Source organism: Chelmon rostratus, chromosome 1 (genome assembly GCF_017976325.1).
Source record: "Chelmon rostratus isolate fCheRos1 chromosome 1, fCheRos1.pri, whole genome shotgun sequence".
NCBI lineage: Eukaryota > Metazoa > Chordata > Actinopteri > Chaetodontiformes > Chaetodontidae > Chelmon > Chelmon rostratus.
Genome location: NC_055658.1, coordinates 10529476 through 10551567, shown reverse-complemented (window position 1 = coordinate 10551567; position 22092 = coordinate 10529476). Strand labels below are relative to the sequence as shown.

At 41.8% G+C, this 22092-nt stretch overlaps 2 protein-coding genes, 1 long non-coding RNA gene and 1 other non-coding gene across 5 annotated transcripts in view; 2 read left to right on the top strand and 2 right to left on the bottom strand.

Moving 5' to 3' along the window:
- Nucleotides 1-9: 9 nt before the first annotated feature.
- Nucleotides 10-6586, top strand: gtf2f2a (general transcription factor IIF, polypeptide 2a). Of its 2 annotated transcripts, XM_041942259.1 has the most exons (9): nucleotides 10-127; nucleotides 896-969; nucleotides 1237-1261; nucleotides 1403-1541; nucleotides 2775-2834; nucleotides 4021-4102; nucleotides 4554-4653; nucleotides 5046-5189; nucleotides 5384-6585. In XM_041942259.1, the coding sequence occupies exons 1-9, from the start codon at nucleotides 62-64 to the stop codon at nucleotides 5504-5506; spliced, it is 813 nt and encodes a 270-aa protein (XP_041798193.1). In that variant the 5' UTR covers nucleotides 10-61; the 3' UTR covers nucleotides 5507-6585. The 2 variants fall into 2 exon arrangements, with proteins under 2 accessions (XP_041798193.1, XP_041798201.1); XM_041942267.1 differs by lacking the exon at nucleotides 2775-2834 and having other exon boundaries at nucleotides 5384-6586.
- Nucleotides 6587-6674: 88 nt separating this feature from the next.
- On the bottom strand, nucleotides 6675-9110 carry LOC121610256. Its single transcript, XR_006007034.1, has 4 exons — nucleotides 8993-9110; nucleotides 7866-8050; nucleotides 7430-7502; nucleotides 6675-6923 (listed from the first exon to the last, which is right to left on the bottom strand). It is a non-coding gene; the product is annotated as an uncharacterized LOC121610256 (long non-coding RNA).
- On the bottom strand, nucleotides 7253-7385 carry LOC121611397. Its single transcript, XR_006007098.1, has one exon. It is a non-coding gene; the product is annotated as a small nucleolar RNA SNORA31 (small nucleolar RNA).
- Nucleotides 9111-10422: 1312 nt separating the features above from the next.
- Nucleotides 10423-22092, top strand: part of LOC121605516 (protein TANC1-like) — a 33563-nt gene continuing 21893 nt past the window's right edge. The window contains exons 1-6 of the mRNA XM_041935445.1: nucleotides 10423-10498; nucleotides 11886-12089; nucleotides 14201-14293; nucleotides 15839-15969; nucleotides 17754-18057; nucleotides 18761-19042. Coding sequence (XP_041791379.1) covers nucleotides 10423-10498; nucleotides 11886-12089; nucleotides 14201-14293; nucleotides 15839-15969; nucleotides 17754-18057; nucleotides 18761-19042 — 1090 coding nt within the window. The remainder of the gene's footprint in view (nucleotides 10499-11885; nucleotides 12090-14200; nucleotides 14294-15838; nucleotides 15970-17753; nucleotides 18058-18760; nucleotides 19043-22092) is intronic.

The window sequence follows — 22092 nt, the reverse complement described above, 5'->3', positions numbered from 1 at the left end:
TTTTTGTACGCATGCGTGTAGCGGTTGTATTGATAAGCTAGCAGAAGTATAATTTCTGAACATGTCAGAGAAAGGAGAAGTGGATTTGACTGGTGCCAAGCAGAACACGGGTGTGTGGCTTGTAAAGGTACGTATAATCGTATAATGTAGTTTTTTTAATAACGCTAGTTCAGGGGTTATAAGAACAGGTATTACTTTATACACAGCGAAGGCTAACAGTAATGTAGCTTAGCATCCGTCGCTGCGATGAAAGAAACCCTGTGGTGTAGCTAACGCTGGCTAATCGCATTAACTGTTTGCTAGCCAAGTAAAACTGGTCACAACTCCCCATCATACATTCGTTTTTTACGCACAACACGCACAAAACCTGTTGATTTAGCTAGAGAGAGTCGTTTGGTAATATAGTCCAAATGAACAAAATGTAGTCGGAGTAGCAGTGAAAGCGATAATTAGCTTAACATTAGCTGCTGAGGTCTGGAGGAAGGTCCATCTTATATGGAAAGATTTGGAATTGTTCATAGAAAACTAATAACGGTTTGCACAGCCAACGTGTAGCTGTCAAAGTAACATTGTTTCCTTATGATGACAAAGAAATATAGTTAAGTAATGTTGAGGTTCACGTCGTGTTTTAGTGCCAACATTTACTGATTGTAAATGAATGTGGCTCATAACACATACAACAGACATGTCATCACCGAGATTAGTTAGTTGTAACTTCATCCAAACCGTACGTTACATTCTATTTTTAAAATGTTTTTGCAGAAATTTGGACAATTGCAGGTGAGAAATGACCGCTAATAAATGGGATAGCTCCGACATTTATGTTATGGCACCAGGTCCTTTGTCAAATTTTGAAAGTAGCCCTCGTGAAATACATCCACGTTTCTTCACGCAGGTGCCCAAATATCTGTCTCAGCAATGGGCAAAAGCGACCGGCAGAGGCGAGGTCGGGAAACTCCGAATATGCAAGTATGTGTAGCAACAAAGCATCGATAAAATATAAGCCATTAAGCAACCTTGCTAATGTGTGTGTGTGTGTGTTCAAGTCAAGTGGTCAGTGCAAAATGGAAATTTAGTGTGCTTTCATAAAGGGTAAATTTATGTGGTGAACTAGATTGTTTTACAACCAGTGTTTTGTTGTTCAACTATTACTAATGCATGTCAGAGAAAAGTGAATTCCCTGTTATTCATGCCAAACAGGTAGTTCTAATTTTGCTCATTATTTTTATCTCCAAGGAAAGGAAACCAAGGAAAAGCAGAGGTGAGTGATATTTTAAGGAAATATCATGCATCTCAGTGATTAACATCTGCCACATACCATGCCATGCACAGTGATATATTTGGGGTACAAGTCAGGAAAGGGGCTTTAAAGATTAAATGTGGATGACACTGCTCTTTACAGGTGTCTTTCACTCTGAACGAAGAGCTCACTGTGATTGAGGGTATAGAGGATAAGACCGTGTCTGCGCCTCGGGAGCACCCGTTCACCATGCAGTCAGTGGGAGGTCAGACGCTGGCGGTGTTCACAGAGACTTCATCAGGTGAGTTTCTATTTCCTTCCTCTAATTGTCTCTTTGCTGAAAGGGGCGCTTGTGACCGTCCACAAATTGTACTCTTTGTGCTAGAGCCCAGAAGTAAGTGCTTTGTGGTCAGGTGGTGGAGGTGCACATCCTGCTGCTCTTTGTACATCTTGCTGTCTTCATGCACAGTCTTCTTTTGCCTGCCCTGCTTGTGTCTGTGTGTTGTGAATTCTCAGCAGAATGTGAGTTTGTCCACATTCCTAACAGAGTACATATATAAAAAAAAGACCTGTTCAGAGTGGATACGTGAGCACTCAATGGAAAACAGAAAAGAGTTTGTCTATTGGAAATTTGTCTTCATCGAGTCTGATCTGTTTTTTCAGGCTCTCTATATAAGGGGATTTTAGTTTCAGTGTTTGAAACTAATTTGTTTGTGGTTTACCTTTTCAATCCATTGCCAATCACGTCAGCAGATTAGGTATCCTGACCCGGCACAATGGCCCCCTTTGGAATTCTTTTAACATAGAGTAGATCAATATCACAAATAACTGCTGAATTTAGTGTCTATTTAATTTGTGCATGTGTTTCTTTGGTTTGGTTTGGAATTCACCAGCTGTGTCTGCCCTCTGAGTGTAATGTAGGTGTTTTGTTGCTATGGGTGCTGGTGAGCTTGTGCTATTGTGAGCTTGTGCTACTGTGTGCATGTGGGCTGCACAGTTGTAATATTTTTTTCTTTTATGTATTTATTTAATACCATAATTGTTTTGTAAGTATGACTTTGTATGAAACTTGTTTTTCAATGGAGACCTGTCTAAGAAGGCAGCTGCTAAAAAGTTGGGCATAATAAGGCATCACAACATATGAAATGCAGCAGATTAGTGGAAAATTCAAAAGGAGAAAGTGGTTTAACTTTAAATTTATACTGTGAAATGCTTTGGCAATATAAAGTGTTCTTATTTCAAGTAATGCCTTCTGTTTAAAATACTGACTTGAGTATTTGTGCAGCCCTGTTGTGGATGTGTATTTGTGGTGGGACAGGGTATCTGTGCTCGCTTATCGTGAGGGCATGCTTGCTTTGCTCACACGCAAGTGCGTGTACTCATCAGATTGCGCCGAGAAGCTCTGTGTGATCAAACATTTTCGTGTGGGACTAAACCCTGGGTGTGGTTCTTACTGTTCGATCCCCTCCTCCCACCCTTCCGTCCTCCATCCCCTGTATTTTCATGTTTACCAACCCTCCCTCCCTCCCTGTAGGCCAGTCAGAAGAGAGATCTGATGGCAGCAGCTCAGTTTCTGGGGCAGGGGCAGGTCCAGGTGAGTCCTCCGTTTCGCCAGTGAGTGAGAAAGTTGCACCACTAGGAGTCAGATACACTGAGTGTCTTTAATTTTTATTAATAAATTGCGTTTTTAGTGTCACAAATAGTAACCCACATCCATGCTTTGGAAGATGCATGTGCTGGAATCAAAACTGTAGACACATTGTCCTCATGTAGCACCCAGTTTTGCCCTGACGCAGCGCACGGTCCTCTTCTATATGAGCACAATTGTATAAATCATATGGGGCTTCTGCACATCTGCATGTTTGTACCATCATGGCTGGAGGATGGAAATGAGTCTGTGGTCAGACAGGTCGACACTGGGCTTGAGCAGCGTGCTACCTGGTCGTGGTGATGGTTGCAAGTCCAGTTGTGACATTATGTTGGCAAAGATAATGTCTGACTGTTCTAAACGTTCGTTTAGATCTACTCCATGTACATTGGCATGGTCTTTCAACTCTACATGTAAATAAGCTCAAACTGTGATCAAGCGGCGCTTTCAGTTATGTATTAATTATTTGGGAAATGATCAATTTTTTTGTTTCTTTTACCTTCTCAGCATATTTAATCTCAATATGTGTAATCACTCATTTGCATAATACATATACAAATGCACAATAGCATTAAAACAGCTTCACAAGGTGCAAATGAAGAAACGGTGTGAAAGAAATTGCAGATATCAGTTTTATTTTAGTTTTTTTGCCATTTGCCACAGTACTGTGAGATGTGATATGTATTTACAGTATCAAACAGTGTGATTTGGCATAGACTCAAAGTGAGCCATGGTGCGGATGACCTATGTAGATAACTTTTAAGGTCTTGTGTTAGCTTAATTCTGAGCCTGTAGCCAAGCAGTGTGGCTGGTTTGGATTCAGACTTGGAAAAAGTGATAAAATTATTTTTAAGGATTTGTCAATTATTCTGAATTGGGAGACTTTTTGATGGAAACGAATTGACTGAATTTGAATTAAGTGTGGGAGAAATAATTGTAATGGCACATTCTTGACTCTTGATTGCTCTAACGTCTTTCTTTCAACTTAGGAGAGAGCCCGGACTGAACAAGATTTATGTAACAAGCAAAGAAAATGCTTCCTGAGTGTATTGTTTCTCTACACACATTTCCCAGTAGTGGGACACATGGACTTAAATCAGGGTTTTAATTTAGTTTTAATCCTCTTTCTCAGATAAAATAGCCTTGGAGGGAGTGGTGGTGCAGAGAGCAGAGTGCAGACCTGCCGTTAGTGAAAACTATATGAGGCTGAAGAGGTGAGTGCTTTCAAAATGGTGCACACAACAAGTCATTGAGTTAAGAACCTGAACCCCCAGCCCATTTGCAATGTTATATAAACAAATGAATTGAATTAAATTGTTTGTGGACATATTATCGTGATTGTTTCATGTGCTATGTTACACCAACCAATGTAAATCATATGTCTATACATAATATAGCATGTAAACTGGGTGACCTGAAAAACAGAAACCCCTGTATAATTATAAATTTACACTATATTTCATTTTGTTATGTCAATCATTCAATATTCAAAATTTTAAAGGCGCTATAATCATATCTGTAACTAACATAATATTAATGTCAGAGCTAATGCATTACATTATACAGGTGTTTTGTTGTTGTTTTTTTTTTTCAGATCACTATACACAGTAAACTGTACGTCATGTATTGTACTTTGCAAATAAAGTAATTGTTATCGTCTAACAGGTTGCAAATTGAAGAGTCCTCCAAGCCAGTCAGGCTGTCACAACAGTTGCAAAATCCTGTCACTAACAACTACAAACCAGTGGCCAACCACACGTACAATGTAAGAAATAAATCCTTGACAGGATTGTCTTGTTTCATTAATCTATTAATTTTTTTTCATGTAGTCTGCACATGTAACACAGTTTATTCATGCTTCTGGTCAATAAATTAAAAAGCCCATAGAAATAGTTTTGCCTGTTTTGAACTTATTACAAAATCATGTATACTTTATGTTACTGCTAAGCATATTGTTTATTACCGGAGGGAAATTTACTTGTCTGAAGCAAATTTCTAGTCTTGCCACGTTAATTTTAATCCAAAATGGAAATGAATGGAAACTAAGGGCGTAGAACGAGCTGTTGCATGTATAAAATGATTGGCAGTATATGTAATAAGAGCCATGACATACAAAGCCACTGGTACGGCTCTGACCTGTTTACTTTTTGTCTGCAGCTTGAGTATGAGAAGAGAAAGAAGGAGGAGGGCAAGAGAGCAAGAGCGGACAAACAGCAGGTGTTGGACATGTTGTTTTCTGCTTTTGAGAAGCACCAGTACTACAACATCAAAGACCTGGTGGATATCACCAAACAGCCTGTGGTAAGACTAGAGGGCAGCATGAGTGCTTTGGTTATAACATTGTTTATACTGACTGATCATAAACAATACTATTAGCCACTATTTTCTGCTTCTTTTTCTTGTGAGAACTGATTATTTGCAGTACATGCATTCATTATAACAAGAAATTAGAGTATTGATCTTTTCTCATATTTGTCATTTTTTCCTCCCCCCAGATTTACTTGAAGGAAATCTTGCGTGACATTGGAATCTACAATGTGAAGGGGACACACAAGAATACCTGGGAGCTCAAGCCAGAATACCGACATTACCAAGGCGAGGAAAAGACTGATGAATAGTCCCTCGCCCTCTGTAGGCCAATACACCGTATATCATTTGATTGGTGAGCGTCCCTCCCAAACCAGGCCTTGATTGGACCTTGGAATTCTCTCCCGATTTCTTCCATCAGGTCTCCAAACACAGTGGATCATGAGGTCAAGCAAAAGTTGAGTTTTACAGGGAGAGGTCATTCCATCTTCCTGTTGTTTTGTAGGAGACAAGAAGTGGCATTGGGAAACAAACTGAGGTTTCACGCTTAAGTGAGCACCATCTTGTCCTAAAGTGGTTTCTGTCCCAGCTCCAGCACACCCTTGAGGAAAAACCTGCCTGTATTTGAATTAGTTGTTATATCCATCAGATGCACAGGTTGTAGGTTGACTCTGGTTCTTAGCATTGAATTTGTGTTTTAATGTGTTTACACAAGTATATCTAGATGTTAGGGGCTTAATGTTTAAACCTAAACAAGAGGAAGAATGTGACACAGGTAATGGATCTCGTAACTAAATTGACATGTGCTGAGTAGATTTCTTTTTGTACACATTTTATAATCTGACTTTTTGGACTGATGTGTGATGCTTTTTTTAAAAAACAAAAAACTAAACAGGATTTTGAACCTTGACTTAGGAAGACAAATTGAGCCTGAACTTGGGTTGACAAAATTCCTAGTCTGGCGCCGTTGCTGTCATCCTTTAAATTATTGCTTTAGTTGTCTTAGCCCATCTTCACTGCAATTTTTAATTGTCTTATACAATAAATGTTTCACTAGAAAAAAAAGAGTGCTTACTTTATATAGAATGGTATCATAAAGCATGTAAATGACAGAACCACATACATAATCAGCCATCCAATAACCCTTGCAAATTTCTTCCGTGGTGCACCTCATTTTTTATTTGGCTCAAATCCTTTGAGGCCATACTTCTATTATTCTGTTACTTTCTGTAATTCCACTTCATGTTGTAAAGGGCTTCCTTTTCAGTCATTGTTACTGTATACATACTACTTGACACTGCTTAAAGCATTAGTAATCACAAGTATTCAAGTCTATGGATCAAGTATGATGGCTTTAAGCATGGTCTGAGGCTTTAACTGCTTATTGTAACTTTCACACCACTGAGGATTAATACATAGTGTTCAACATTATGTAACAAGTTCAAAGTTAAATTCACAGAAATGCTTTAGCAATGGAGTTGAAAAGTTTTATTTCTTTTTAAGACATTAGTGTCAGTTTGACACACTGTACATACAGCATGTTGATTCATACTACTTGGATGTATGTTGTGCAAGATAAATGCTGCTGGCAGATGAAAAACTTGCAGTGATCAGACATGGCAAACTAAATACAAACAGTTAAGAGCAAGTCTGTTTGGGCATCAAAGGGAGCAGAAAAATGTTCCACTGGTTCAGTTTTCATCAGCTGTTTGCGGCGTCTTGCTCAATCTGCATGAAAATGAAAACCATTAACGATGCAACATAGCACATGAATGTCACCGACATAGTCCTGCAAAAAGTGGCTGATCACAAGACACTGCAAGTAAATGGCAAAATACTTTTATAAGTTGTCTGCTAAATATTAAGTTTTGTTTATGTGCATCTGGTGTTTTGACCAGACAGTTCTCGACTGGAACATTAGTTTCATGATCCAATTCTTAAACGTCTACCGTTGAATGCAAGAGCAGTGTGCAGGAATTAACTTCAAAATTTAGTGGGTAATATAAAAAAATATATATATCCATAGTTGCACTACCTCGATCTGACCTCAAAAGCTTACATGTATTCCTCAATTCAATCCGTGCTGCTATTGAACGTAGCAGTCAGAAAGCGCAAGGAAAGCTCAGTATAGCATCTCTATGCAAACCCAGAAGCCAGTGAAGCCCGCTTCAGGTCTATCAGTGGATGCAAATTGACATTAACCCCAACTAAAAATCTACATTACAAGTGCTCACCTGCAACTGTGTCTGCTCCAGCTGCTGCAGTATGTTCTTTCCAGGTTAATCTCCCCAAGCTTAAACCTTAAGACTGGAAAAGGGAGACACGTGTTACATTCAGGCTCTTAACAGGAAAGTGTCTATGGTATATGTACAGATTAAAATGATAGCATGTTTAGAAACAAGACCCGGTGCAATGTGAAGCAGTTGAGATCATTAATGGGAGCTACAGGTCAATATAGATTTTGACTTATCCTCCCCTATTCAATCCGAGGCGCCATGGGAAAGAGGCGAGCAGAAAGCGCAGGGACATTTAATGTTGCATCTGAAATATTTAAAACCTGGGATATCTCACATCAGAGAGTCCAGGCTGTCAAAGATGCATCTTGTGAACAGGCTATACTCTAGATCAGTAAAATAGACTTAAGTTGACATCTCCACAAAGTCAACATACATTTTCACCCATGACTAGATGCAGACGGTAGCTGGCCTCTTGTCAGAGCTTTTTTTTTATCCTGCCATGGTAGACTGTGGTGTTGCCACTGCACCATCATCACTGGGACTTTCTACTGAAGCTCAAACACAGCAATCATCCTCCATCTGGTTCACCCAGGGGTCCAACACATGGCATACGATCCGCTGGGGAAAAAGTGCAGGAGGGGTTATTTGCCAGTATAAACAGCAGATACTTTATATATAGCAGCACGGTAGAGTTTCAAAGTTAGAAATACAGAAACACAAGGCCATGTACAAATGGAAACTAAAGTGACCCGTGAAAAAATCCCGAGTGGTTTAATTATCCACGTCGATGGGGCAAGATGACTGGATTGCTAAATGTTTGATCAACCTTGCGTTTAAAGCAGCCAATTTGATCTGCTGTAACATTATTTCAGAAGCATCAGGTTGGTGATCAAATTGTCGAATTCACCTACACAGTATACGCTAGCAGCTACTTTGTAGTAAAGTCATAATAACACTGAGATTTAGCTAACGGATCAGCAGTAAGTTAACCAATTATCCTTGACTTTACCTTAGCTTGTTTTTTTTATGCGGTGTTGACGTAAAGCTACGGTTTGCAAGGCTAAGTTAACATAACACAATGTCCCACACATTGATATCAGCCAAACCATTTAAGAGAGCTAGTATATACTAACACAAATTTTTCCGTAATCCCTCCTAAACCGTGAGGTTAAGACATTTAATGCTAGCTACAAAACTTAACTTGCTATTACCGTTGGCTAGCTAGATGAGGGTATGGTAGCAATGAGGGAGGTTATTTCCGGTGGTGTGCTACATTTTCTAACGTTATGCCTTTTTTGAGTGCCCGAAAATCCTGCAGTTATGAGCATTATTCCGACGTAAAGCATGATTATCTTTTTCGCCAGCTGGTGCGTGGACTAACGTTGCATCGCAATTATCTTCTTAAATAATATGAAACGGATTCAGCCGGCGATACAAAATGGCACCACGTTCTTTACACGTGTCCACATTTTTAGATTTTACACTAAAATAACCAAACGCTCCGTTAACGGTCACTTTTGATTCTCTTTACAGTGCGAGACGTAACGTTTATATACTTACAAGAAAGCATTGTGGAAGAGATGGTTGAACCGCTGAGGTTGCTTTCAGTAAGCTATACAGTGAAGCTAATTTTCCACTTCTGGCGAGAGCTAAGTCGGTGAAAGGACCGGTGAGGCTTCAGCTTCCACATTAAATAGGTTACCGGTTATGACTCATTTCCGCCCCCGTGAGGACAAAAAAGAAACTCTAATTTACACTGTCGCCCTCTGGTGTTCACAGCTGGAGATGCCTCGTTTTGTTTACCGTACATTGCAAAGTGCGCTCTGATAACTTTCCTCATTTTTTTTAAAGCTCAGATGCACATTATATTTTGCTATGTAGTTTATTTCTTCTAGCAATTTTATTCTAGCAGAATCGGAGTTACCTTTACTGGCGTAGTAGCCTATGTGTAGACATACAAGGAATTTAGCTTATTAACTTTGGCGTTGCGCTCAGTGTACTTACTCACAGCTCCGAAAACAACTAACAGGAGGACACATAGAAATAAAAATACACATACAGCTAACAACAATCACAAAAAGCCATGATTTGCAAACAGAATTATTTAACCACACTGTACACCCAAGTAAGTACGTGTAGGTGCATGTATACAGGTGTACTATTAGCTGTACGTCTACGTAGGCTTAATGTCTATATACAGTTCAGAGCGCTTAGATTTGTTTTATTCACAATGATGACGATATGTTATATGACATGTTGTAAAACAGTGTATTAAAACTATGAGATATATCATAATAACATAATGGCATGCGGGGATTTTAAATAGTCCATAATAATGATATAATAACTAATGCTGTGTAAATCACGATAGGAGACTATGTTATTGTTGTTAATTTTATTATTATTTTTATTTGTGGCGGTGTTCTTGCACCATTAGCAGAGAGATCTAAATAATGAAGATCAATGAAAAATAGCCCATGCTGCAGGTTAGAAGAACAAAACGGGCTCAACCATGACGTTCATCACATCACATCCACATCAAATGTGGAACATGAGGCAAACACGCATGTGCACGAGGCGCGCGCCCGACTCTTCTTCCAACACTGCGTGCGTTGGCTGAGGAGGTGCAGCACTTCTTAATTGGACTCCGCGAGTTTAAATGGTCTTCTTCCATCAGCCCCCTGTGGATTTATTCGAAGACATGCAGGCATCAAAGAAGACTTAAGAACAGGTAACTTGAGGCTTCATTTTAGGATATTTTTTTAAATGTGTGATTACCCCATTGTGCTCTAATGCTTGATGCAAAGAAATGACTCAAGACTAAATAGTTATCACAGTCTTAAAAACCACCAGTTAATTCTGCTTCTCCAGGAGCTGAATTAAGAACTAACAGTGGGGGGTAATGGTGCCTGAAATAATGTGTTCCTAATTCAAATGAACATTTTGCTTAGTCTTTCACAGGCGGTTGATAGTGAAGCAACAGCCCAGCTATGTTCAGAGCAGTGTTTGGAAACAAGAGAGAGGGAGGAGGAAAGCGAGGGGACAAAAAGAGCCAGAGGCATCCAGGTAAGAAGAAAACCACTGAAACTACCTGTGAAACTAAACTGTGGCATGCCAGCTCGGTAATAAGCCAATATTGCACCTTTGGCCTTTAATGACATTATGTTACAGATTTTATTATATGCTTTTCTTTTTGTCCCTGATCACAAATAGTTTTATAGATAAATATAGATTTATCTTATATTTCACACAGGTGCTTGCATTATTTGATGGCAATATCCAGGTTCTCTTCTCTTGGGTGATTTAAGTAGAGCCATTTCAATTAGCCTAATTCATCAGTGTGTTCTGTCCTTCACACAGTGTCCCGCTGCTTGCATTTAAAGTGTGTCAGGAGAAGTTAGAGTGGGTTAGGCAAACATTCTGACCTACTAAAAACATACTGGATTTGACAAGAATTTAAGAGTGGGCAACAACTGAGTGAGCTGAATCCGCGCGCTCATAATGAATGTGTCGTGTTGGCTGTAAACAAACTGAACGTTTTGTCGTCAGCTGAAAGGTTTGCCGAACATTTTGCTGTTGAAATTCTGCTTGGATTTATTTATTTATTTATTTATTTATTTTCACAGGGTGAATTTGCCAACTTTCTGCAGTACAGAGGAGATTTGAGACTGCGCAGTGGAGATAGATGAACATAAGTAGAGCTCAGTATTAGAGCAACCATGTTGCCCATTAATATTTAATAATTTGCTGCTCTGGGAGGCAAGAACAGAGAGGAAGATAGAGAACTGTGTCACTCTCATTAAAGTGATATAGTATGTTTAGAGTACATTGGGATGGCTCTGATCATTTGCAGAGAGATCACTTCTCCTGAAAGGCTTAAGACAATGATCCTTCTGCGCACTTAGGAATTATTCAACAGCAAACCGTGTGAATTTGTAATATCAGTGGACCCCTGAGTCCTTGTTTTGCTCATGATAATAACAGCAAAAACAGACTCGTTTGAGGGAGGCAGAAGTGAATGACTGAATAATACCACAGGGAAAACTACTGCAATCTGGTATAACCAACATAAGTGGCAATAAGGTCTCTGTAATCATCTGGCTTTGTGAGCTCTCATGCAAGATTTTTATTTGAAGACACAGGCTAAGGCTTAATGGCTGCAATGCGAACGGACATGAAAATGATTCAAATGTTGTATTGAAATGTAATAAGTGTAACCTCTTTATTGAGTGTGATCCCATTCCTTTAAATAGATGTTCTGGCATTGCCAACTTTCCATTACCTCATTCAGCAGTATGCCTCCAAGACAAGATATGTTCCCTCTGTCACAGCCTCATGTGAGACATATTTTACAGCTCTCTCTGCGATAAATCCTTTCTAAATCCTGCTTCTTTACCCTGAACACTTGCCCTTCTCTGTCTTTTCTCCACAAATTGCGTTCTTTTCCGCGTAGGTGGTGAGCCGTACACTCACAGCACCTTGCAGAGGGGTAGCGGCGGGCGTGCCACACACTTCCAGGACCGTGACAGCGGCTACACCGAAAGCCCTGTAAAGCTGATGAGACTGACCAAGGGTGTGTCCATATCCTTGCCCTCCTCCCCTCTTCTCCCTCGACAGGCCGACATAGTCCCCTCCCCGTCGTGTATCAAGTTCACAGGTGGGCTCTGCTGAAACAGTAATGACAACAAAGCACGATCTCATTGTGAACATGCTGAGAATGACAAGAAGCAGTGCATCAGGGAATAGCTGCAAAAATAGCAGAATGCTTTCATGGGTTTGCCTTGATTAGCAGAGAGCTTCTGTGCGTTCAGCTGCTCCATGCATGTGACAGCAAATACTAGAGCATACAGACGGCCCCCCGGAGCCAGAACCATGTGACAGATTGACAGAGTAAATGATTGAACAAGAAGGCTTGAGGCAAGGAACCCCAATTAGGAGGGTCAATTTTGAAACACTGCATTAGGTTGGATCCATAAAGTCATCATCAAAAATAACTAAAATTGCTTTAAAAAAAAAAAAAAACTTACTTTAAGGTCCACTTACCTACCTTGCTTTTTTAATTATTATTATTTTTTTTTACATTACATACTATGTACATACACACAGTACTCTTATGCATCACATGTCCAGTTGGGAGTAGCCATGCAAGTCACACAACACAAACAGATGTGAACTACTCACGTTTCATGTCGATCTCTGCAGTCCACTGTCAAATGAGCTCGGAATGACCAAAAAAAAACTAGACTTCACAAAAAATAAAATACTGTGCTCCTCCCTCATTAAAAATCAGTGAATGTGCAAATATTATTCATTTGAAAGAGAAGATGTCTCCTGCTTTACTAAACAGTCCACTCTCAGTGTATGTGCGCTGGAGGTTGCAGGTTTTCCACATCACGCTTGTGTGACTCTCATACTGGAGCAAGATTGGTGTCCACGCTCATTGTGATGTCACAAAATCATGCTCGTTATATTGCTGTATGTGTTAAGGTCAGATTGAGGGTGAGCACAAAGAAACTTTTTCCCTTCAACAAATGAATGTAAGGAGGAGAACTTTATTTAATTTTATTTTCTGACTGCATTTTATAAGGTCTTCTCCTTTAAAAATGGGTTCAATTTAGCATTTTCTACAATATACATACTGCTTTTTTACTTTTTTAATATTTAATTATTTAATCAAACTAACACATTTTTTTACTATATCCACATGCACATAACTACAGTGAAATCCCAAAGATGTTACCCACTGTTTAGTTACTAATAAGCACATATACTGTAGTATGTGCATACTGAAGGAAATATAAGTTATTTTAAAAATGTAATTACCTAAAAGAAAAACTACAAATTATCTGACACTTTTGCATTCATACAAACTCTCATATTTGGTGGATGTAAAGAAAACAAACTCCATGTTTACCAGGAGGATGCCTCTCCTTCAAATATGCACTAGGTGGCAGTGTCCTGCAGCAAGTACAGCCATTCAGAAAAAAGGTGCTCTTACATTTCATTTCATGCAGCACTGCCTTGTTCTTCCCAAGTACTCAGAGCGAACATGACAAGGAAAATAACAGCAAGTGAAGACATACACTGCCACGGCGTTCATATCTTTATCAGTCATGCAAAACCGAATGTCAAGCCGCGCGTGCCGAGTGTTTCTGAGTCAAACCACATGCATGACTCAAACACCGAATAACCTTGAGTATGAAAATTCAGTGCGTTTAAGTGCTGGCAAACATCTTGTCCCTGTGAATGATCTCCAGTTCTAAAGAGTCTGCGCTTCCAAGAACCCTCAGATGTTGTTGCATAAATTGAGACACACCCACACACATCAATACGAGTGTACTGCTGTCCCTGCCATCTCTCTCTCTCTGTCTCACACACACACACGCACAACACACACACACACAACACACATTAATTAGCAATGTTAATATATTATAGATAAACACCCACGGTACAGTGAATATTGTACTGTTTGCATGCATGGCTCGCACTTTGTACATACTGCTTTATACTCCTGGGACACAATTCAAATTCTGCACACAGATCTCATCTGGGGAGGCTTAATCTCTCTCTCTCTCTCTCTCTCTCTCTCTCTCCCTCTCCCTCTCCCTCTCTCTCTCCCTCTCCCTCTCCCTCTCTCTCTCTCTCTCCCTCTCCCTCTCTCTCTCACTTTCTTTCATATCCCTCCTTATCTCCACCCTCAATCCCTCCCTCCCTCCCTGCCTGCTCTCCCTCCCTCTCCCTTCTCCCTCTTTGCTGTGGCCGAAGGACGGGTAAGGAAGCTGGAGTATGTGGATGGCTCTTCCAGTGCGAGAGAACCTCCTGTCTTTGCCTCGTGCCGTGGCAAGACAGACCACAGAGGTGAGAACAGGAGCGTGTGGGCGTGTGTTTTGCATCATGCCTGTTTTTCCAGGTATCGATCAGGGAAGCTGAATGAGAATGAATGGGGTGGAGGTGAGGGGAGAATGAATGATGAGATATCTAAGAGAAAGTGAGTGTCTGTTGTGTTTTAATTACACCTTAAAGGCTATGCAAGTTTTTTCGTTCAGATGTATGTAGGCACAGTAATGTCTGTGTAATCCTCAGTGTATTATTGAGAGGGGATTTGTTTTTATCACAGTTTCTCCGGAGTCTTTGGTCTGACTTATGCTGTTTGCACAGTTAAGGTTAGATTAAAATAATGACAGTGTAAATACCCACATCTCAGCCAGCTTTCTTTGTGTTTTTGACCAGAGGGCTACCCTTAGGCTAAACAGATTTTATGAGGCATCTTCCATCCCGGTTGCCAGGCACCTCTCAGCTTCCCGTTTCCAATGGCAACTGCTAGGTGGTTTGATGAATAGTACTGGACATTCAGTGTGTCCTCATGTACTCCAGATTGGATCTCACTGCTCTGCTGACTAAATGCAAAGTTTTCTCTCCTCCCCCCCTCTCTTATACACATCTACTCTTCCTACCCAAGTCTTGGGCAGCTTTTCAAGCTGTGAAGTCAAAAGAGTATTGACAAAAGCCATCACCGGGGTGCTTTGTGGAACAAAAGTTAGAAGCCTTGGCTCTGGATATTGACCTTGATTCTCTCAAAGCTAGGCTTGTGTTTGACCACAGGTGAATGAGGGAGCGATGTGATGCAGTGCCTTTAAAAGGAGAGCGTGAGCCAGAAAGACAGAGTGAGGAAGAACCAGTGGAGGGAGTGCGAAAATGAATGCGAGGTCTGAACGCAAAGATGTTTGTGAGGAGGAGTGAGCTGTTCCTGTAATCCATGATGTCCTGTCATCGTGTTAATATGCCTACTCAGTATGCATGTTGCTCAGCTGATAACAGTACATAGGTAAGGCGTGAGGACAGAGGAATGTATTGCTCAGCTGGTTAAAGCACAGAGATGTGAAAGCTGCTAACGTCTGACTTTGCAGAGGCGAGCGTGGACCTTAGAGGAGCCGGGGTTGGAGGTCAAAGCATCAGGGAGCCTTAAACAGTGATACATGAATGCAGCACATGGCCTGTGTCAGCCAATCTCTCCAGGAGCAACAACTAAGGCAGAGCCAAGGCACTCCTTCTTGCTGCTCCAGAGTCGACACCAAGCTCATTGAAATTCACAACCCGTCTCTTAACCGAGAGCACCTGGCAGGCGTGTGCACAGGCAAACTCGCAACCTCACACAACCTCTTGCTGCTGCCTCAACCGGGGACTGGAAAGCCACTGTCTGTGCATTCATAATCAGGGCAGCTGGGGCTGTGCTGACCCGTGGATGCATACATTCCTTTCAGTCCACTAGCGATGCTGCTGGGTGGGAACCTTACAAACGAGCCAAGCTGAAACGAGAGCATCAGTTAGACGCCGGTTTCTTCTGGCCTGTCATGTTTCTATTTGCTTGTTAATCCGTGTGTCCTGAATGCGCGTTCCTTCCAGATCTCCACGTGGAGCCCCAGCCGGGCTCCTCCCTTTCCACCCAGGAACTGATGACCAGACTATGCTTCTTATTGGGAGAAGTAACACCCGGCACTGCTAGCTCTCCTATGGAGGACAGGAGGGAAAAGAAGGTAGGGCAGCCTATTGATTTAGAGGCCTTTTTCTGTCATGTCATATAAAAAGGCGACGGATGGTTCATGAAATAACCTATTGTTTTTAGCCCTCATATCGCCTTCAGGATCTTAGTTTCTTCTTCGAGCATTTGCATAATACTTACTAAAGAGTAGCTGATTGTGTTTTTGAAATTAAGTCATGTGTGCAGGGCAACACTGTGTTAAATACTGTGTGAAATCCAAGCTCGCAGATGGAAAAATGGATCAATATATATTTCGAAACATGTTAATTGTGTTGCTATGCATCCGCAAGGCTCCGTTTCTATGCTCAGTGCCCTATTAGTTTAACCCCTGTGTATGACAGTTATTGCATATGCTTATGTCCCTCCATCTCTGTGCCTTTGTATTGCTCAGCCTTGGCCCATTTTCTCAGCCTCATTCCACCACCTGAGCTCCAGATTCAGTCAGTTTCACAGAGATAGCGAGGCTCATATGAGGAATGTGGGTTGTCCTGGCTAAGATAGATGAGGCTCTGGTATAAAGGGAATAACAGTGAGCTGTTTCAACTCTGCCGCCTTGTCTCCCTATGTGTTGCAGAAATGTTGCATCAGTAATGAGGAGACCTGAAATGCACGTGCACGAGCTACAAAGATAAGGACAAAAAAGAAATACCACTCCTTTAATCAAAAACATGTGCATTTATCAACACTCTTGATGTTTGTGAAAGGTTTTAAGCTCTTTTGAGCATATCACATGCAATTTTTACCACTGCCTTTATTGGTAAAAGGCTGCATACATTAATAATACAAATGTCAGCAGCAATTTAATTGAATTTGTTATAGCAAGTTTAATAAGAAAATGATTTATTGCAGGACAACTGCAGTAGATTGCATTATATTGTGCAGATGTCCTTGTTATTATATATACGCCATGTATACATTTTCTTTCTTCTTGAAAAGTGGGCTGGAAGGCCTTTTATCACTAGACGTGATACTGCTGAGATGGAGCCTTGATGTTTGAAAAACCATCACAGCTTTTTTCCAACCTGGCTCTTATTTTTGTAGTCTTTCCACCACGATGACCCACTGTGTTCAAAATCACTTTGTATTTTGCTGTGCAGTAGAGTTTTACATGCAGCTGCTCCCTGTTGCAACTGAAGCGTATCTTTTTATCCCACACACTGCAAAGGTGCCTTCATCCAATGTCAGATTTTCCATTTCCTGAAACTTGCATATTGTGGTATTAAATGTGTGATTTGAACTATTAGCCTCATTCAGGCAGTCACACGCTGTGTCTTCATTGGATTTTTCTAAACTTAAAACACATCCTGGCACCTGTGAAAAATGTCCACTTTTCATTTCAATTTTTCGTGAAATAAGCCCCGTGCGGATCAGAATGGTGTGTGTACAGTGACTCTTGCAGCAAATGTCTATAGCAGATGATTTAGTTTTGAACACAGCCAGCCATCATTCTGAAAAACTGGGAAAATGACAGCCAGGATGAGAATAACTGGAATTATCGTTTCATTTCCCATCTGTGTGCACACCAACTCACTCAGACAAAAACACACAAAACGGTGTGCATGAAGGCAAACACAGTCATGCAGAGTGGGGTACTGCTAAAAAGGGTGGCAACAGACACTTTTCATTCAATACACTTTGAAGATAGGAGAGCATCACTGAGATGTGTTTCTTTTCTTTCTCTCCTCTTTCTCCTTGAGGTGATTGGGTTGAGTCTGTGTATACGTCTTAACTTCATGGCCCTTTGCTCAAGTCACCGTCTTTCTGCTCTCTCTTTTTCAGTGTGATACCTCTGCCCAGGGGGGGAGTCCCAGCTCCACTCTGACCTGCAGTACTGCCTCCCCCTGTTCAGAGAGCCCCTCTTCCACCCTCAGCACCAGCGCTGGAGGCCAGCCTTTGCCCCAGCCATTATCCTTACCTTCACCGCACTGCAGCTTCAGCACCAGCCCCAGTGGCACTCTCTCCAGCCCTGTCCCCAGCCCCACCCCTTGTCCTCCTGCCCCTGGACCCATCACCGGGAGCAGCCCTGGGCTTCCCTCTCAAAGCCCGACCTCCACCCTGGAGAGCAAGGATAGCGGAATCATAGGTGAGAGTTGCTGCTGTGTATCTGTTGAAATCCTGGCCAGATATTCAAATGATATCTATCCACTTTGTACGAGCTCTGATTGGTTTTCACACTAGGTGAAGCATGTCCAATACAAAAGCTGCATCACCAGAAGCTAAAAAAAGACATCAACGGCCCATTTAACTCAATGTGGAACCGCTTACCTTATCAGAATTCCCAAATCTGACTGGTGTCACGACAATGCCACACCTTCTTCCGTGGTGGTAGGAAGTTAGATGCCACATCGCTTAGTCCTGAGTCAAGTGTGTACCCCTACCCCACAGCTACTTTCTCTACGTCGCCTGTGCCACTTCAGCCTCAAGGCTTCAGCTCCCTCCTGTCAAAACTGGGACACTGCTGTCTTTGTTGCTTATGGGTCTGATTCTCCTAAAATAGGACACTTTTTTCTCCCTAAATAGAGTTTGTATTTATAGTTAAAGACAAAAGTGCAAAGGGCTCATCGAGTACAGTAAAACCCAATGATTGATGAGTTTTGAGTGTAGGGCTCATGAAACAGGTGTATTTCATTGTTTGTGTAAATGAGATCTGTCGAAGTTGAAGGCAATGCTTCGTTTCAGCGCTTTAATCAATTTCAACGGATAGGAGAATGCAAGTAAGCAGTTGCATGCCATATGTTCTGTTCTTGGCTGCCTCACCTAACCCATATTTTCCTCGTGCGGCTCAGCAACCATCACTAGTTCCTCTGAGAATGAGGAGCGCAGCGCCTCCAGTGAGGTTCTGACTAAGGATGAAGGCCTGGGGGGCGGTGCTGGTGTAATGGGCCATGCAAGCGAGGACCGCCATCCCGGGCCAACCAGGGACAATCTGACCGCCCAACCAGATGAGGCCTTACCTAGGACTGACATCATGGAGCCCAGGACTCCACCAGCACCGAAAAGACCCCTCCCGCAGCACCACATACGCAGCACGTCCTCCCTTGTGATGCCCCGACCAAATTCTGTGGCAGGTACGTTCACTTTATTCTGCATTTAAAGGAATGCCTTGACATTTTGAGCAGTGCGCTTCACTCTCTTGCCAAGAGATTGACGAGACATCGCTATCCCTCTTATGCTTTCATTATTCATTATGGAGCTGGAGTCAGCAGCCCCGTTAGCTAACAGCTAGCCTGGCTCGGACCAAAGGGAACAAAATCGGCCTACCAGCACCTCTAAACCTCGCTCATTAACATGTCATATTTCCAGGAAGTCATTGCTCCCGGCCAAGAAATAGTCCCACACATTACGCCCTCTGCGCGTCGTTTGTACACTTCTGTTTTTTTAAGCAATCCAGATGTAATGTGTTAATTAGTGAGCTAGTGAGTGATTTGCTCAAGCTTCCATTATTGTGTAGATGAAGTAGGTTAATGAGAGCATGAATGTGACAGCTGTGACCCGGGTGATTAAATAACGGACTGATAAATATTGACTGAATGACAAACTGATTGAATTGATTGTTGGCTCGCCATTTTCTGACTATTCATCCGACAGAGAGAGGAGCATAATTTGCCAGATCTCTGTGATGCAGAACCAAACTTCACTGCACCATGTGTCGGTGCTCTACTTACCACTGAGGCTGGATACACACAGTGAGCAGTACCAGTTAAATGTCCTGGGAGGCCTCCAGTTGTCATAAAAATACTCCCCTCCCTCTCCAGTCACGATCTTTGCTAGTGCACCAGGCTCTTTTTCTTCCCTTAGATGTCAGTTCATTTGTGGTGGGAGCAAAAGAAGAGATTCCCTAAGGAGTGGATTCACAGTAACGCCTGCCAGTTTCCTCTGTCAGCTGGTGCTTTCATTTAGGCACTCTTGATGAAATTCAGAATAAAGATGAAGCAAGCCACTATGTACTGTAGCCACTAGAATCTTATTCCACTTTCCTGAAAGATCGGACCATAGAGCAATGGTGTAGATACGCATGATGATTTACATCAGGAGACGGGAGATAAAATTAAACTTATTCCCATATGGAAAATTTAGTTGTTATAGCAGCAATATTGTCAGGCTACGACAAAGAAAAACAGGCGGCAGTTAGGAATAAAATGACTGGAGGTTTTATGAATATATGGTTCTTTAAATTTTAACACAAACGTATAATGTACTATATATAATGAAAACGTAGCCTGTACAATACATTGTGCATGCACAAGAGGAACATTAACAGCAGCAGGACATCAAGAGAAAACAAATGAACACAGAAAATGTTGATTACAATCTGAGCATATTCCATTTGTATTATCCTAAAATATATAGAATTTCAGATGTTCAGGTTTAATTGTGCAATTATGCATAAATTCAAAGTCTGGAATAGATGGAGGCTGCATCACCTCATGTGACCATGAGCGCTGTGAGTGTTCCTCACTGTCTGTTCTCATTAGCATCCTCTCGTAATCAGAATTTATGGAATGGATTCGCTCATGTTCTCAAGGTTTCCCTGAGATAAATGCTGATTGTCGCAAGCACAGGAATACCAAAGGTAGTCCAAGACAGCTTGACGAGTCAGTGCAAGTTACCTGCTTCATCACCCCCCCAGTGGGCTGAGACTGGGGCCACTTTGGCAGGAAGCATTGTGCAACATGATGGCAGAGAGAGTGCCTTTTTCTTTGTGAACGAGTCAGAGGCTGAGGATGCGCAGCAGTTGCATCAACTACAGATATGATGTCTAGTGTTGTCCATGCTTCCAGTGTTTAAATTAGCGAGGGTCCAAGGAGTCTTTCTCTAGGGGTCTAAGATGATTCACTAGCAGCCTGTTAAAAGTCTTTATTATGTGAGATGTCAGTGCCACTGGCCTATAAGGGCAGTGGAGCATCCCGTTTTCAATAATGAGACAGGGCAAGAGTTTTCTGCAGTGGAACTTCAAATTGAAGTTAAAGGAACAGTAATGCATTTTGAGACATACACGTATAGCTTAGAATGAGATGAGCGCACTGATATCACTGTAATATCTGAGCTTTGCCGAAAGACTGGAAACAGCTAGCGTGGCTCCTCCAACGATGACAAAATCCACCTACCAGCACTGCTAAAGTTCACTGAATTAAAACTTCGCAAAAAACACAAAAAAACCCTGTACAATGGTGATTTGTCGTTTTTATGTTTCGGCTTCTGTACCAATTAAGCAAGAAAAGATCCAAGTTGTACATTAGTGGGTTTTAGAGGTCCTGCTAGGCAGCTTTTGTTATCTTTGGACAGAACCAGGCTAGTTGTTTCCCCTGTGTCTAGTCTTTGTGCTAAGCTAACCAGGTAAGTGGATACTGAGTGGTGTCAGTCTTCTCATATAGCTCTCTGTCATAAAGCGAATAATGGTCTTTCCCAAAATGTCAAACTAAGGTTGAACAGGTTCGGCAGAATCGGTGCAAGGTGGGTTGCTAATGATTGAAGTGGCGGATGTGATACGCTGGGAGCTTGGGCCAGCGCTGCAGAGTTGACATTTTAAGTGATGAAGGATCAACAGGGGCCGTAGGACAATCAACCACACTGTCCCCAGCCGGGAACATAAAGGTAGGCAGTGAGTGTGGGATAGGTGGCGGTGAGCAGGGTCCCGTCAGGCTGGACTGTCAGGGGTCGGACAGATGAGCTGCCCTGGTGTCAAACCGACTAAAAACATGTTTTAACTCTTTCACTGTGTCCTTGGTCCACTCAGCCATTTGGCCTGGCTGTCTTTAGTCAGCAGTCTTTCTCATCCCACTCCACACCTCCTTCACACTGTTCTGCTGCAGACTGTTCCTCATCCTCTCACTGTGGATGTTCTTTCAATCCTCGGTTCTTCACTTTGGCTCTCGCTTGACAATTACGATGATTTCCTTCATGTCTCCCGTCTTAAAAGCCCTCTTCCACCTGTTGAAAGGGAATTCATATTCCCAGTGTTCCAGGGTTTATTATTTGCTTATTCCTGGTCTCTTTTCTTTCATTATAATTGCAGTGTGCACACTGTGATTGGTTTGTTTGCATCAGGGAGTCGGTCACTGTCCACTGGGTTCTCCACAGAGCAGGTTCCATGTGCTCTTCACAGCGCTGTAAATTA